At 39.2% G+C, this 16,449-nt stretch overlaps 1 protein-coding gene across 1 annotated transcript in view; it reads right to left on the reverse strand.

Annotated features, from left to right (window-relative positions):
• HECW2 (HECT, C2 and WW domain containing E3 ubiquitin protein ligase 2) overlaps positions 1–16,449 on the reverse strand; it is a 225,631-nt gene that overhangs the window by 7,437 nt on the left and 201,745 nt on the right. The window contains exons 23-27 of the mRNA XM_021702919.2: positions 13,514–13,643; positions 12,205–12,351; positions 11,448–11,562; positions 8,345–8,430; positions 7,263–7,375 (exon numbers count right to left, since the gene is read on the reverse strand). Coding sequence (XP_021558594.1) covers positions 7,263–7,375; positions 8,345–8,430; positions 11,448–11,562; positions 12,205–12,351; positions 13,514–13,643 — 591 coding nt within the window. The remainder of the gene's footprint in view (positions 1–7,262; positions 7,376–8,344; positions 8,431–11,447; positions 11,563–12,204; positions 12,352–13,513; positions 13,644–16,449) is intronic.

Raw genomic sequence — 16,449 nt, forward strand, 5'->3', positions numbered from 1 at the left:
ACTATTTCTCCCCTTGAAGATGCCATATTTTGAAAGCTTGTCTTTCCCATACAAAGTGCTTTGACAATTAAAAATTAATTTTTAAATTTGCACATTTCATTTATTCCTTCATTCATTTATAAATACTTACTGAGCCATTGAGCTGTCCCCTGGCAGATGAGGAAGAAAAGTCTGGCCTCTGCCCATGAGGACAGTTTACACTCTGGCATCAAAAATGCAAGCAAATGGTCTCCCCTAAAGCTTGTGCAGTCTGTACTCTGTACTAGGGGATCTGACTGGGTTGAATGGGCACTGAAATCCAGCCTACCTTTGGCTCTGCTCACCAAACCCTGAGCCCTAACTCAGGGCTGCATTTCTCTATAAGACTACAAGACACCTTTGTCTAATTAATCCAAAAGATCCCTGTGAGTGGCCTTGCACACAAACAATTTTAATACACTGAGTTATAAGTCTGCTCAGCAGAGTCAGGAAAGGCTTTAAGTGGATACTATTCGTGCCAAGACTTGAAGGATCTGTAGGTGTGTAGGGTTTTTCTGGATAAATAACAAGGAGAAGGATGTTCCTAGCAGACTGCCTGGAAGTATGGGGAAACATTGCATCATCAGGAAACTTGAGAAGTAAAAAGTACTTGAGTGACAGTAGTCAAGGCTGGACCATAAGCCAGTTGGGGAGGCAAGACCACATCACCAAGTGAGGTGTGTTCATGCAAAGACCTTTTCCATTTACTCCATAGATGAAAGGTAGCTAGTGACTAGGTATGGGAGTCATATGGCAGAGGTACCATTAAACAAAGCAGGGAATATATGAAATGGGTGGGGGATACATGATGAATTCAGAGTTTGTAATCAGCATGAGAAATTCAAAGTTACCAATCACAAAGAAAGATAAAATTCAATTAAAGTAATCCAGTGATTGTTTTGTTAGCCTAGATAGATTTAGAAATACAAATAAAGGTAAAACTTCCATTAGGATTTTTAAAACATTCATAATTTCTCTAATATCCCTATTAATATCTTCTTAGACCAGCAGGACTTCCTGCTAAGACTAGTTCACAAATATTTGTGTAACCCGTGGTGGTACAGAATTCCTCACCAGGGATTCAGTAAATGTGAGTCAAAGGAAGGGAATTCTGGCCTTTACTATCCGCACTCCTCAACTGTCATATACCCTTTTGTGGCCAATGATGTTGGTTATCTGTTCATTTAAGTACCTATTACTTCCACCTCTGTTAAGATCCACATGGACAGAGATCAATTTATATCTACCACAAGGTTTTGCACATACTAATGCATGAGTATTGAAAGGCTTTTTTAGAGGAATCCTATCTACTAACTAACTAATGTCTTATTCCTATTTCAATAGGTCACCTTGGTTAAAATGTAGCTGGATCTATAAATACAGTGTGGAATGTCCCCATAGTGGGAATTCCTGCATCCAGGGATAACCAGCAGAAGAAACTCTTCAAACTATGCATTATGAGCAGGTAACTTCTTTGCCTGTGGCTGGCTCTGGGAAAAGATGAAGAAGACATCCTTGTCAAATGTGGGAATTTAAACCCCATAGAAGAAAACTCAGTAAGGAACAGTTCCAGAATGAAAACTCTTGGAAGTCCAAACAAAAATATAACTATCCTGGGTGAATATAACACATTTCTTGCACACCTAAAGGCGGTAAAATACCATGCCAGCTCTGAAGGCTTGGTATTAGGAACAATAGTAATAATGGCTGAATTTATTGAATGATGTGTTAGGCCTCATTTTAAGCACTCCGCCTGTGTTATCTGAGTTCATTCTCAAGACAGCTTTGTACTGTAATTACTCGTATTTTCTTCAATTGCCCCGATGAAGATACAGAGATATAAAAGTGATTTTGGTATGTCTTGTCTGGAGTGGTCCACAGTCATAACCCAAGTTTAAGAATTCCCTAAGAACAGGGCACCTGGGTGGCTCAGTCAGTTAAGCGTCTGCCTTCAGCTCAGGTCGTTGATCCCAGGGTCCTGGGATCGAGTCCTGCATCGGGCTCCCTGCTCAGTGGGAGTCTGCTTCTCCCTCTCCTCCCGGCTCAAGCTCTCTCTCGCTATCTCTGTCTCTCTCTCTCAAATAAATAAATAAAAATCTTAAAAAAAAAAAAAGAATTCCCTAAGAACGATATTCATTGAGTACAAATTACGTGCCAGGACCCCACACGAGGGCAAAGCCACATTCAATTGCAACAAAGTCCTTGTTCTCACAGGCTTATATCCTAGAGGGAGAGATAGATAACGAGCAAACCAATAACTAAACATAATGATTAAATTAGGGTAAGTCTTATGAAGGAAATAAGGTGTGACAGAGTGACAGATGCACTGAGAGTCATAGCACGGAGGGACTTTCTGAGGAGAACAAGAATTTCTTGGCATTTTTTTGGTAAAAACTTTTCATAAGACTAAAAAGCAGCGTTTCCTAAATGAAAAAAGTGATCATATCTTTAAAAAAATAATTTTTTAAAGCTCCAGTCCACTAGAAAAACTATCTCCCCGAGACACTATTTCATAATTAATTCTTGCTTATTTCTTAACTTGGGTCGGCATTTCATTCATAATTAATCTCTAGACACAGCCAGTTTCAGAAAGTATCCCCCCTTCAACAAAACCACTACTGCCCCCTCATTACTGCAGCTCTCCAACTGCTCAGCCCGTCATCCTACTTGGCAAGAACCCTCAGAGATTAATACAGAAACTCCATACCATCGTGGCAGAGAGGACTTGCTCTGCATTTTCCAGGCTGGCATGTGAGCCTCCTGTTTGTTGAAGAGCAATTGCCATATAGTGAGCTACGGTCTCATAAGCCCATCAGAGACTGGGGGATAGGAGATCTACAGACATTCCGAACACAGAGCTAACTACCAACCGCAAAGCAGAGGAAGTGCAGTAATGCGTTCAGGCTCTAAGCCTTTGCGGAGACACCCGTCTGCCTCCATCATTATTTATCATCTGGGTCTCTAGTTACTTCGCTACCACAAGAGAGGAAAAAGAGCCATGGATTCAGCATGTACTGGCTTCAGGAGGCAACCCTATATACTTTAATACACTTCTTGGCCCATAGTGTGAGCAGGCCTACCACAAAGCGAGACTAAGAAATCTGAGAAAATAAGACTCACATCTGCTTGCTAGAAAGGTTGAAAGGCCCTCAATCACCCACGTCTAGAAAGACTAGGATGCCCTCCTGTTTGCCAGAAGTGCCCGCCCTCATCCTGCACAGCCACTTCCAGCTCTCTGGGGTGCAGCTTCTCATGCCTGACATGAGGCAAGGCCAGACTTCTTAGAAAATGCATTTTGTCAGTGAGAACGACATCTATCCATTTTGTCTCTGGTCTGTTCAATGTCAAATTTCACATGTTAAATACTGTCTCATTAATAAATAGAAAAAGAAATACATTGGGGTTGACCAGCATGAGACAGACCAGCTCTTCAGTTCTGCAACTTAAAGATTTTATTTATTTGACAGAGAGACACAGCGACAGAGGGAACACAAGCAGAGGGAGTGAGAGAGGGAGAAGCAGGCAGGCTTCCCGCCGAGGAGGGAGCCCAATCCCAGGACCCTGGGATCATGACCTGAGCTGAAGGCAGATGCCTAAGGACTGCAACTTAAACCTACCAGGAAATTGCAGGAAAAATGGCTTCAGTGTATCTATTTTGATGGTAGGAGAAGTGGCCTCAGTCATCTAAAACAATCTCTTCAGACTAGAGCCGATCTTGTAGATCTTTTTTACACTTCAGTAACACCCCACATTTCATGAAGGATGATGACAATGTTATCAGTGAAGAAATCACTTCTGATAAAACTCTATATGGTCATGCATTGAAGTTCTTCTTTTTATGTTTTTCCTCCAAGTGTACTTTTTTTGTGGAGCACATTCTCACAGCTCTAGCAGTAGGGTGGCTTACAGAAGATTCAGGATCCAAGGTTAAAAAGCACATAGCTCTTATTCCTGAGGACTCTCATATGCATTTTCTCACGCACTTGTCACACACTTTTTGAGCACAGCATTGTTATTCCTCTTCTTCAGAGACAGATCTGGCCTCTTGCTGAGGAGCAGATAGCCGGTGTATCATAGCACTTAGATCTGCGCTCATGCCTCTCCACTAGATAAGCTGCCTAACTGTGAAGCAGAATAGCCAAATAGCTCTTTCTCCCTGTCGGATCTAAAAAGTTAGGGCTTATTATAGCTAAGATATGAAAATAGTCTGCTTGCCTGATGTACTTCATATCATCTTTATTTATGCTTTTTTACAATCTGGGTAAAACCAGGAATCTAGAACCAACCTTAGGTCATACTGAAGAAAGGAAGAAACAACGCCTGTTGCCCAACTGTGAGTATGCAATGATACTGAAGAACACCATCATTTATAATGAGTCAGCACATGAACTTCCTGGAGCTCTTGGGGGAAGTAGAAAAGTGAATGCAGCCTGACCCCCAAGATTTTTGACAACCTGTCAGTGTCACTTCTTGCTCAACCAAAACTAATACACCACCCTCTTTCCCTGGCCTTTTGCACATCAAGTGATCTTCCAGGTTCCAGAGTTAGCTGGTGGCAGAGGCAGGCCTAGAACCCAAGTCTTCTGACTCCCAACCCCGTGCTCTTTCCAATACGCTACTGCCTGATATATGGCAGCCACCATTAACTGGATGCTTACTCAGAGCCAGGGTTAGCAGTGAATGCTTTACATGTATTATTTCATTTAATCCTCAGAATTACCAACCTACAAGGTAAATAAGGAAACAGAGGCTCAGGAAGAGGAAGCAACTTCTCCAAGACCCACTGCAGGTAAGCAACAGAACTGGGATATGGCCCAACCTCTCCAAAGCTAGGTTTCATGTCCATATCAAATCACCTTTCTCTGGTCACCAGGTTTTGTGAAAATTGCAGTGATTAAATGTGAACAACTGATATATCTGCTTACTGTTACAGTTTATTCCATCTACTTTACAAAAGCAAATCTTTAGAAAAACAGATTTCAAGAGAAAGGTGACACAGTAAATCTGCCCCTTCCTGCCTCTTTGATGCTGATTCTTGAGTTCCTCAGAATGGTGAAAACCCTTAGTCAGAGAGTGTGAATCTGCTTATGTGTTTAAGGTGGGGGGGGGGATGATTCAGGAAAAATAAAGCATTTCTTTAAATAATGAAATTACAGTCTCCCAAATCTGGAACATCAGGTATGCCAGGTAATACTTAGGTGTTTGGATGTAGTGCCTCTGCTCCCAGATTGAGATGCACCCAAAGTGAATGGGGAGGCTCAGGCCAGTCCTGAGCTTGCACCATTCATTGCAGTCTGTATCTGCATTTTCAGTGCCCCACTTTTCATGTGTTGGGACTTAGAACATAATTCTTAAGAAACAGTGTTTTGCAATCGCTAAGAAGAAAGTCTTGTTATAATAGGTTTCTCAAAGTTGCTTGTACTTAAAGAAACTCAGGATGACATCTTGGGGTACCTAATACCACTTAGGAAGATCATTTAACATCTCCAGATTGCAGTTTTATTATTAGTAAAATGAGAGGCAATCTGAAGTCTTCTTTTTACCTCAAAAATGCAGTATTATTACTGCTAATTAGATGAAGGAGCTCTAAAACCAACTCTTCTTCATTCCTCTTTTATTCATTTGCTCCCTCCTTTTTTTGTGTTTCAGTTCTAGTTATCTGCATTCATTCCCAAACACTTTCATTCACAACTACTACCTTACAGGCTCTTACATTTATCAGTAATAGAAAACCAATTTTTGGTCACTCCAGAGAAATGCATCATCTTAATATGAATGAGAAGGCAATGCAGAGAGCATTCACATGGAATTAAGGCATATACAATCTAAGCTAAGGAGGCATAGAGTATATTAACATGATTTAATATTCTTTAGAAACCATAATGGCAGTTTCTAGTGAAGGGATTCTAAATAGTTATTATTATAAACTAAAAATGAGAGCTTCAGGGAACATCTAAATCTTTGAGCCATAATCATAAGAAGCCACTGTGTGATGACCAACATTGTTTTACTAAAGCTAACAAATGCTTTGGTTATGGCGCATTTTGTATTTTAAAAGAAGATATTTGTAAATGATATATCCTATAAGAGCTTAATAGCCAAAATATAGAGAGAACTTATACAACTCAACACCAAAACCCAAAAATAACACGATTAAAAATGAGTCGAGGACCTGAATAGATATTTTTCCAAAGAAGACATACAGATGGCCAACAGACACATGAAAAGATGCTCAACATCACCCATCACCAAGGAAATGCAAATCAAAACCACAATGAGATATCACATTACACCTGTCAGGATGGCTAAAATAAAAAAGACAAGAAATAATAAGTGTTGGCAAGGATGAGGAGAAAAAGGAAACCTTGTGCACTGTTGGTGGGAATGGAAACTGGTACAGCCACTGTGGAAAACAGTATGGAGGTTCCTTAAAGAATTAAAAATAGAAATACCACATGATCCAGTGATTCCACTACTGGGTATTTACCCAAAGAAAATGAAACACTAATTCAAAAGGATATATGCGCGTTCACGCAGACACACACACGTGCACGCAACTACTACACAGCCATAAAAAGGATGAGATCTTACCATTTGCAACCAACATGGATGAACCTAGAGTATATTCTGTTAAGTGAAATAAGTCAGACAGAGAAAGACAAATACTCTATGATTTCACTTATATGTGGAATCTAAAAAACAAAATGAATAAACAAACAAAAAGCCGAAAGAGACTCATAAATACAGAGAACAAACTTATGGTTGCCAGAGGGGAGGGGGAATGGAGAATGGTCAAAATGAGTGAAGGGGAGTGGGAGACACAGGCTTCCACTTATTGAAAGAATAAGTTATGAGAATAGAAGGCACAGCATAGAGAATATAGTCAATGATACTGTAATTGCAATGTATTGGGACAGATGGGAGCTACACTTGGGAGCATAGCATAGCATACAGACTTGTCAAATCATTATGTTGTACACCTGAAACTAATGTAACAGCATGTGTCAATTTTACTTCAATAAAAAAGAAGAAAAAGATATGTATATATGGGTTTTAAGTATGACACAAAGATTTTTTACTCCTCCAATTAAAAAGGTAATCAAAGATAAATTCATTCTAAAAGCTCTTTTCCACTCTCCAAAACTTTTAACATGAAAACAAGTAATTAATCAATACATATATAAGTTAAAGGTCTCCCCTAGAATACTGTAGTGACAGTAAAGAAATGTGGTTTTTTATTTTACCTGGGAAGAGCAGTGATTTTCCCCCATTTCTCCACACAGAATCTTCTTGGGCCATTACTCCCTCGGAGAGAAGCAAATCCTTCATAGGGAATGCTGGATGTGCCTGTGACAAACTATTAACCCAAGAAAACAGAAGGATATGGTGAAACCAAGAGACTAGCTGCTAAGAAACACATGGTATCATTCACATGCACGGCTCTTTGGGAAGAGCAACAGGTTGCTCACTGGTGGGAAAGCCTGAAGGTTAAACTCTATGGGCGCGGAATAACCTAACACAGGAATTTGGACGAAGAGCTGGGGAATACTAAGGAAGGACAGTGCATTAAAAAGGGGAAGGGGATGCAGAGGGTTTGTAGCAGATAAAGCATCCTGTACAGCTAACCAGCTCAGAAGACTAAACTGGGTATATTTCCCATTATAGATTAATAAAGTGTCAATTAACCTAAGTCTCCTTAGCATCAGTCCCCAATCAACTTGAGGTGAATAAGTCTGAGGACCACATCCTTGATCCAAAGGCTACTTGTAAGGCTGAGCCTAAGTATACAGAAGGCTTACTCATGTTTGATATTTCTTTGACCGCAATAAACCAGCAATTGCCACGTAACTATAAACACTGCCAGAAAATAATGAGCTAGCTTTTCCAGTGTCCTTGAACTTCATTGTTACCTCAAGTTTGTGGAAAGTTAGATGGAAGAAAAGAAAGGATTCTTTATCAAAGACCTGGTTACTTCTTAAGGGATTGAAAGCCCTCTTTCTATTGCTAGGGATGTTGCCCTGCAGAGTGCCCTGGGATCTCTTCTTGAAGAGACCAATTGCCCTGAAGCCAGGTGTTTTTCCTGGGATTCTCGGACTGGAATTGGTATGTCCTCAAAATTCTAATGAAATACTTGGACTTGGTTGGGGATGTTCTGCATGGTGATGGAGCCACAGAACCACACAACCAGAAGAGTCTGAAATAATGTATCTGCCATTTGCAGATAAGCATGGAGTATAATTATTGAGTACTTAGCAATTATAAAAAATATGCAATTCCAACCATAATCATATTAATGCATTAAAAAGATTAACTAGTGGCATCTTACCTGTAACAACCTTAGTCGTTGTTCATTGTTGAATCTTTCCACGGCAGCCCAGAACCACCGAATTACAATATGATTGTCATGATATCCTATCAAACCAATCAGGAAAGCCCATATTACTTTAACTTTTCTGTGTTAGGATGACATGACACCATGACATGTCAAAAAAAGACCTCCAGACATAAATCATCATCTTGGATTCTTTAAAGGTTATGAATTTAAGACTAAGAAATAACACTGTAGATATGATCACTTGAGTGTCAAAAGTCAAAAACAACACTAAATGAAGCGAGGGGGCCTCTGTTTCCATTTAGTGGTCAGTAAATAAAACAAGTGGAGAGAAGACCAACAAAGTTGTTATTTTAACCATATCATTTCTGAAAAAGATAACTGCTGTTACTGGAAATGCTTAACTCTTTTGGTCATTCATTTAAGAAATAATTTTCAAGTTATCACTATACCAAACACTGTAGTAAGCTTGGAGGTAACAGAGGCAAAGAAAACAGACCCTTACAGGGCTTCTGGTAAAGGAGAGACACACTAATCAAATAATTATGCAAATAAATACATAATTGCAAACTATTTTAAAATTACATATAATGTTCATATTTTTAAATCAAATCACTTTTATTAATAAAAAAGTAATTTTATTAATTTCTTCAACTAGTAAATCCCAAATAATCATTAATTTAAATGTTATTTTTATTCCATACTTTAGGAGAATTTAATAAAATATCAAAAGTATCATCCCCGGGGTGGATTAAGGCAGTATTGTAGATTCCAAAATCTTTCAGTGAAGAAAATTTAAGTTCAGAGAGAGGGCTGGTGAGGATTAAGATACAATTAGTGATCTAACCAATTAACTGACATGCACAATGTGATAAAGCCACTCTAATTCTAAGTCAGCAGAAATAAGTCCAAAGCAAAGGTGGGTAAAAACGATTTTAATTTGAATTTTTGCTCACATGTTTCAGTGGTTGCAGAATTTGGGGGGAATTTTGCCTTATCGGATCAGTGATGCTGAGTACCCTTTGGACAAGAAAGGGATCCAAGTGAAGGGTGAACATACTTCTATTGGACACGGTGATGTATAGGCTCCACGTCCATCTGGCAGAGACTAGCTATTTGGTGCTGAGCAAATAGTTTTCTCATCTATAAAATAAGTACACTGGCTCTTTATAGCTTTTCTGACCTTATGAATTGGCCCCTTTCTGCTTCTCCTTTGCTGTTTGTGCCAAACCTTCTGGAGGAGGAAGACAGAAAATGTCTCTTCATATTCTCTATAAACAGCTGCTTTATGAACATATGGCAATTGGCAGCAAAGCTGCCTCTTCATTCAGTGCCAACTAGTTGGGTTAGCAAACAGCTGGGTATCTCACCCATTCCCCTGCCCCCTCCCCCCCACTGGAGCACTGTCTTCCCAAGGATTTCATTTGGCAAGATTTACAATAACCATGGAAACGGGGACTTGATTAGACATATACAGTGAATAAAAGCTTACAGTATATAAATACAAAAATGGCTGATTTGATTAACAGCATTGCTATTAGAATCTCCTGGCGCGGAAGAGCTAATGACATTTATGGTAAGATGCGAGTTTTGTAGCATGCTGGAGAAACTGTGTTCTAGTTCATAAAAAGAGTTTGGTTAACGAAGTTATAATGACCAAGGCTGTATATGGATTATACATGGGGCCAGCTGGAAAAGACACATTGCAGCAATTGGTTTCAGAAATAGCAGCGAGAGAGACTGCAATTTAATACTGCCTTTCAGAGAAAATGGGGGAGCAAGGCCAGCCCACAGCAAGCGATGAGTTGAAAGAGCCAAGGCAAGAACAAAAGCAATTTAGCAAATGTTAAGGTATTTTGATTCTACTCTACACTTTAAAAAGTGTTTTAAAATCTGTTTCAGGGGCGCCTGGGTGGCTCAGTCATTAAGCGTCTGCCTTCGGCTCAGGTCATGATCCCAGGGTGCTGGGATCGAGTCCCGCATCGGGCTCCCTGCTCCGCGGGAAGCCTGCTGCTCCCTCTCCCACTCCCCCTGCTTATGTTCTCTCTCTCACTGTGTCTCTCTCTGTCAAAGAAATAAATAAAATCTTTAAAATAAAAAAATCTCTGTTTCAATGTACAGATAACTGGAGATATGTTTAGCTTTCAGTTTATTCTGCTGAGTGATTAATTCAGTGACTTCAAGTTTGTATTTTTCACTCCCAAGTTCAGAACTACTGCTAACCTTTTACATTCTGAGTTGAGTTAAAAACCAAAAACCAAAATCAAAACAAAACACAACTGCTCTTTGTCATGACTTTCTGAAAACTATCACCCTGCAGTAAGTTTCAGAAAATGTATTCTTTCTTTGCTTAAAATTATGGAATAAAAACTTTAACTCTGGGTCATCATCAGGTCCCTTTCAAAGTGTATTGACTCAGTAATCAAATTCCAATGGCTTCAAGCGCAATTACTAATTGAAAATTTATAGTGATCTACAGAAATGCCACTTGTAAAGCTTCCCATGTGGTGAATTGTCATATAATCCAGCTTTTAACTAATCTTACAGTAGTTTCCTTTTCAGTTGAACTTAATGCTTGAATTTAGAAGGGCCTTTTCAATCAACATCTTGAATTTTGAGAACCATGTCTTATTCCATTTATGTGTCTCACATATATGAATTATAGCTAGAAATAGTTCAGTGAAATGTAGAAAAACCGTGTTTGCTCATTAGGAGGCTCAGAGGATGTGTGACTTCAAGGTTTAGAATGAAGGTAGAAGAGGTGGAGTTTGACCAGCTGGATGTGAGCTCCTTAGGGTTTCACTCACAACACCATAAAACAATTAATTAGTGTTCTTATGGTCACATTTCTTCACCAACAATTAGGAATTACGACATTCTTAGATGAGGTGTACAGTCCTTCCTCCACTTGATAGATGAGGTAACTAGGAACAGAAGAGAATGTATGTTGCCCAAGGTCTCAGAGGAGACTGCAGCAGACCTATGATTAGAATCCAAAGTGCTTTGCCTGTCCTGGATTCAGAGACTGGCAATGCTAACCACTGGCTTCCCTTAATACGAAACTTAAAAATCCAGCCATCTCTAAATCACATCTCACCTCCTCTATATTCCGTGTTGTTTCTCCAGTCACTCAGGTCGATTTCAGCTGTGCCTGCGATGACCAGTTCCAGTTCTCTTGCATCAAAAACAGACACCAGCCTGGCATCCACCACCTGTGGAATAAAAAGAATGCAGGGCACGGCTTTTGAATCAGGAGAAATCTCAGCTATAATTAAGCCTCATCAGAAAAGGAGGACACAAGGAGGTTTAGGAATATTCTGGAAGCACTCTGTGTAGGCACTTGAAAACTGTAAAGCTCTCAACAAATATAAGGTATTTTTAGTACAAGATTAATATCTTTTCCTCAACAGAATTTTCATTTTAAAACTGACTACTGATTAATCCAGTTTGTTTTTCTCCTTGAAAAAAGATCTAGTGCTCCTCCAGAGGAAGTCACATGGAGTATTTGTAAGAACTCATTTGAACCCTCAGATACAATCATTTCACATATCAAGCATGAGGTGTGATTAGCCGTATCTAAGCATGAGTAAGATGTATGACTTAAATGTTATTAGTGGTCCTTAAGTCATGAAATGCTACTTGAATTCAGATCATTTTATTTCAGTGATCTCTTGTAACAGAGCATTAAGCCTTTTTTGTGTTCTTGAAACATATAAAAAATACATTGGAGTTTTTAAGTTGAAAGAGCAATAGTAAATCCAACAAAAGAGGGAAATATTGCATACAGAGTACAGTCAGATGGACTGTGGCATCACAGAGATCAGTCTGCAAAACCCTATTCCCACTGTCTTTACCTCATAGAAGCCGCGCACTAAGCTCTCTGTTTGCTGTACGACGCCCCTCTCAATCCTCCATTTCACCATCCTCTCGATGTACTCCTTCTTGTTCTTCTCTGTGACCGGGATATTGGCACCCCCTGGTTTTAATTCTCGTTCGGTAATCTGAGATTTAAAAAAAAAAAAAAGGACTGAACATAAAGCAACATTCTTGATGAGATAAGAACACTGCTCCCAGTGAGCTGAAATCGGCCATCTAGGTACTTGTCGCTGCCTTGGCCCTGGGGCACATCCCACAAGCAGCAGGGGAAGGCACCCCATGGAGCCACAGGGAGCCCAGGCACACGCCGATGCTCCGGAAATGATCAGCATGAGCTGATGTCTGAAAGCCTCAGTGGTTAAAAATCTATATATCGCAAGTGCTGAAGGTTAACTTTTAAATCCTGACTAAAAATCTTCTAAATGAAAATAAACTGGCTCCAGATTCTGGCCCACTGCTATTTGAATGTTTGGCAAAAACATATTTTCACAAATTCTGTTAGGGTTCAGAATCAACGACATATAGAAAGCCAATATTTAAGTAAAGATTTACTTTAATGAAGCAGAATTACATTCAAGTGAACGTTAAATTGAGAACTTCTTTTCCAAAACACAAAATTTAGAAGACCGGCCAAATACTAATGTCTAAATAAGAATATTACTTATGAACCAGTATACAATTCTGAAAGAAATCTTTTAACCAACTCTTCCACCAACTTTGGAAAAAGCCAATACGATTTCAAACCTTCACCAAAACATTATTTACCTTCCCTCAGCTTCAAAATAATCAATTTCCATTCTTAAATATGAATGACAGTTAAGTACAAATGTCAATTAAATAATTTAATATTCAACTCTGGGGTAACATGGACTTTTAAAAGTTATATTTTATACAAGGCAATTCTAATATCTTATGTGGATAATTCAGTTGGAAATAAAAAGAAGATTGCTTATGACACAGAAATAGTTATATAGCTTGTAACACACAGTTACCACAATCTGTAAATTAGAACACCTTAGTCTGCAGGTGGCATTAAAATAATCTTTGTAACCAAAATTATTGTAACTGTACGTAAACCTGGGTTGAAACCACCCAACAAGCCACCAATAAGTTAGTGTATGATGTTAGCCTTCATTTTAAAACTGACCACTGATTAATCCAGTTTGTTTTTCTCCTCTTAAAAAGATCTAGTGCTCCTCCAGAGGAAGTCACATGGAGTATTAATTCTTCACCAACCAATAGTCTTTAATTACCACACTTAGTCACCAGTGAGTCACATACACAGACCTGCCCAAAAACTTCTTCATTCACAGTGAATGTAAGATCCAAGATGTCATGGATGTCATTGTCTTTCATCCACTGCAGGCTCTGATGGAACTCTTCATCAAGGTATTCTAGATCACTCAGGTCACACAGACTAAGATGACAAACAGATAGAAACAAATGTGTAGGTATGACTCTTAGCAAAACTCCAAAGACACAAGGAAAGATACTAAAAATTAAATACAAGTACAAGATCATCTAAATAGACAGTGATTCCTGGAATGTTCTTAGTCAAATTCAGTAACCAAACTAGCGAAATAATTCAGAAATCTGGTATAAGATTTAAAAATCTGGATACATAAAATGCCTTAAATCAACCAGCCTATACTTTCTTTTACAGACACAGAACTGGAGTGCAAAGAGGGGCTGCCACTTACCCAGTCATCCACGATTAATGCCAGAGCAGGAACTGGAACTCAGGTTGACAACTTGAGTCCCATATTACTTTGGCTATGTTATACTACCTTAAAACACCATTCTCCTAATCTGAAATTTTTTTATGTTTCTATACTGTATTTTAACTTTGTTATTTTTTCTCAAAGACTAGGTTCTGTGATCCACATTCACATGTATCTTCTTTTTTCTTTATGGTCCTTATTCTTTCCATGTTTCTAAAAACAGAAAGCCACAGAATCTCTCTACAATTATAATGGTTTTCAATACTTCTATTTTTTTTTTTTTTATCATGGAGAGAGGTCTACATAAGGTGGAGTTACTATTGTATGGCCCTATTTTAAGGTGGTAACAATTGATTTGCTCCCATCAGCCCAATTTCAAAGGTCATTTTGTTTGGTTCTTTCTAAACATTTATTAGTATGTGCCAGACATCTTAACAGCTACTTGATAAACAGTTACTGCCCTCAAGGAGCTAGTGGTCTAGTTGGGGAGACAGGTACAAAAATGGGTAAACTAATACAAGGTGATGGTGATAGCCTAGGGTGGGTAACACTTATAATTTGTGTATTTTTTATATGTATGTTACACTCCAATTAAAAAAAAACATATAAGGTAGATACAGGAAGCTCTCACAGCAAGAATGCAGGATGTTAACTTCAACTTGGCGATTCAGGGAAACCTTTCTGGAGTAGATAATACCTACATCAAAATTTGTAGGCTCTTTTAAAATCTAGAGAGGTAAAGGGAAATGAATGAAGAGGAGGAGAAGGGGAAACAGAAAGAAGGGAGAAGGAGAGACAAACACGAGCAAAGCACAAGAGCATGGAGTATGAGAATACTCAAGCACACTGGCAGGATCCAAGAGTTAACTGCAAGGCAGAATTTCCAGAGAAGGCTGAGGAAGGTCGCTGGGACCAGCCTTTGAATATCATTTTAAGGATCTTGGTGCTTCAGAACTACCGAAAGATTTTGGGACAGGAAATGACATGATCAGATGTGAGATGTGATTTTGAATTGTTCTTTCTGGAAGTCAGAGTATAGAGGATTACTTAAAATGGGGGGAGGGGTGGTTATCATTAGATGGTGGAGACAATTAGGTAGACCACCATAGTAATCTGGCCAAAATAAAATAAGAGTTTCATATTTAGGGCACAGCTATTAAGGGTGGACAGGAGAAGATGCACTTAAGACTTATTTAGGAGGTAAACGTGGGCATTAGTAAATGGTTTTATTGGGGGGGCATAAAGAAGGATATCAAAATGGGGTGGCAAATGAACTCATGTTGCAAGCCAACTCTGATTAATTGCCAGTCTCGAGGGCTGTAAGTTGAAAAACTCCCTGAGGCCACAATGAGTTCAGTGGGAAAAAGGACCATAAACGATTTGTGAACTACACTATGGCAATGGAGTGGGAGGTAAGGAAGAGTAGACTAGGTGCTGTGTATTTGCCATCTCTGTTTGAGGGTGACTCCCGATTTCTGACCAGTGACCTGGGATACCAGCGCCATGAACTGTGCCAGTATCTCCCATGACTAGGTACACGGGAGAAGTTGCATTTCCAGGGACACCAGTGGAGGAAAGACTCAAAGTAAATGCATGGGGCTGGGGTTTGGGGCAGTCAACAGTATCAGAAGCAGCAGAATGGTCCAGTAAGATAAGGACTAAAAGATATTCTTTAAAAGCTTCTATAGGTTACTGGTGGGAAGGAAGCCAGGCTAAAGTGTGTTGAGGGCACGTCGGCACAGACTACTCTTTCAGGAAGCTTATATGAGAAGATGAGAGAAGGCAGTGAAATGGGAAGATGCAAAATGGGACCAGCAGAACCAGAGAGGCAGATGGACAGTGCCCAGTTGCCCAAGGTTTCATCTGCCCAGACACCAAAAGGGAGGAAAGCAAAAAGTCTTCTTACTGAACCTCTTAAGAACCCATTAGAAATACTTTGTTTTCATTTGAAGTCTAGGCTTCCATTTTACAGAAAGCAGGTACCTGGCCTTGGTCAGAGAATAAGCTGGACTGAAATCAGCAATCATTCTGTGCTTCTTCACTGCAAGTTTGAGCTGCTACTCCCCTATCAGACAGTTGCCTTCTCCTGTTCAGCCTTGTAAATGACTACTGATTATAGGACAGAAACTGTTTGCTCTACATTTTACAATAATTGCAATCTTTCATTGCGGTAACAATGAAGAAAAAGTCTGTGAATGCTAAATTTTTATCTGCCATACTAAATTACTGTCTTGCATTTAGGGAGGTCTCAAGAAAAATATGGGAGAGCGCACCTCTAACAAACAAACAAAAAATAAGACAAAAAAAAACAAAGGAGAATGAAAACTTGAACCAAGGGTAAGCAGTTGAAGTCTGCATAAAGCAAAATATAAAATGCTTCCCATAAAGGATAGGGGGCTGTGAGTCACCAAGACTAACCCACAACTATTCTATTAATAATCAGCATTAATACCACAGGAATTCCAGTACCGTATTTGAAGTACAATTGTTTTGAAGAAACAT

This window comes from Neomonachus schauinslandi, chromosome 3 (genome assembly GCF_002201575.2).
Source record: "Neomonachus schauinslandi chromosome 3, ASM220157v2, whole genome shotgun sequence".
NCBI lineage: Eukaryota > Metazoa > Chordata > Mammalia > Carnivora > Phocidae > Neomonachus > Neomonachus schauinslandi.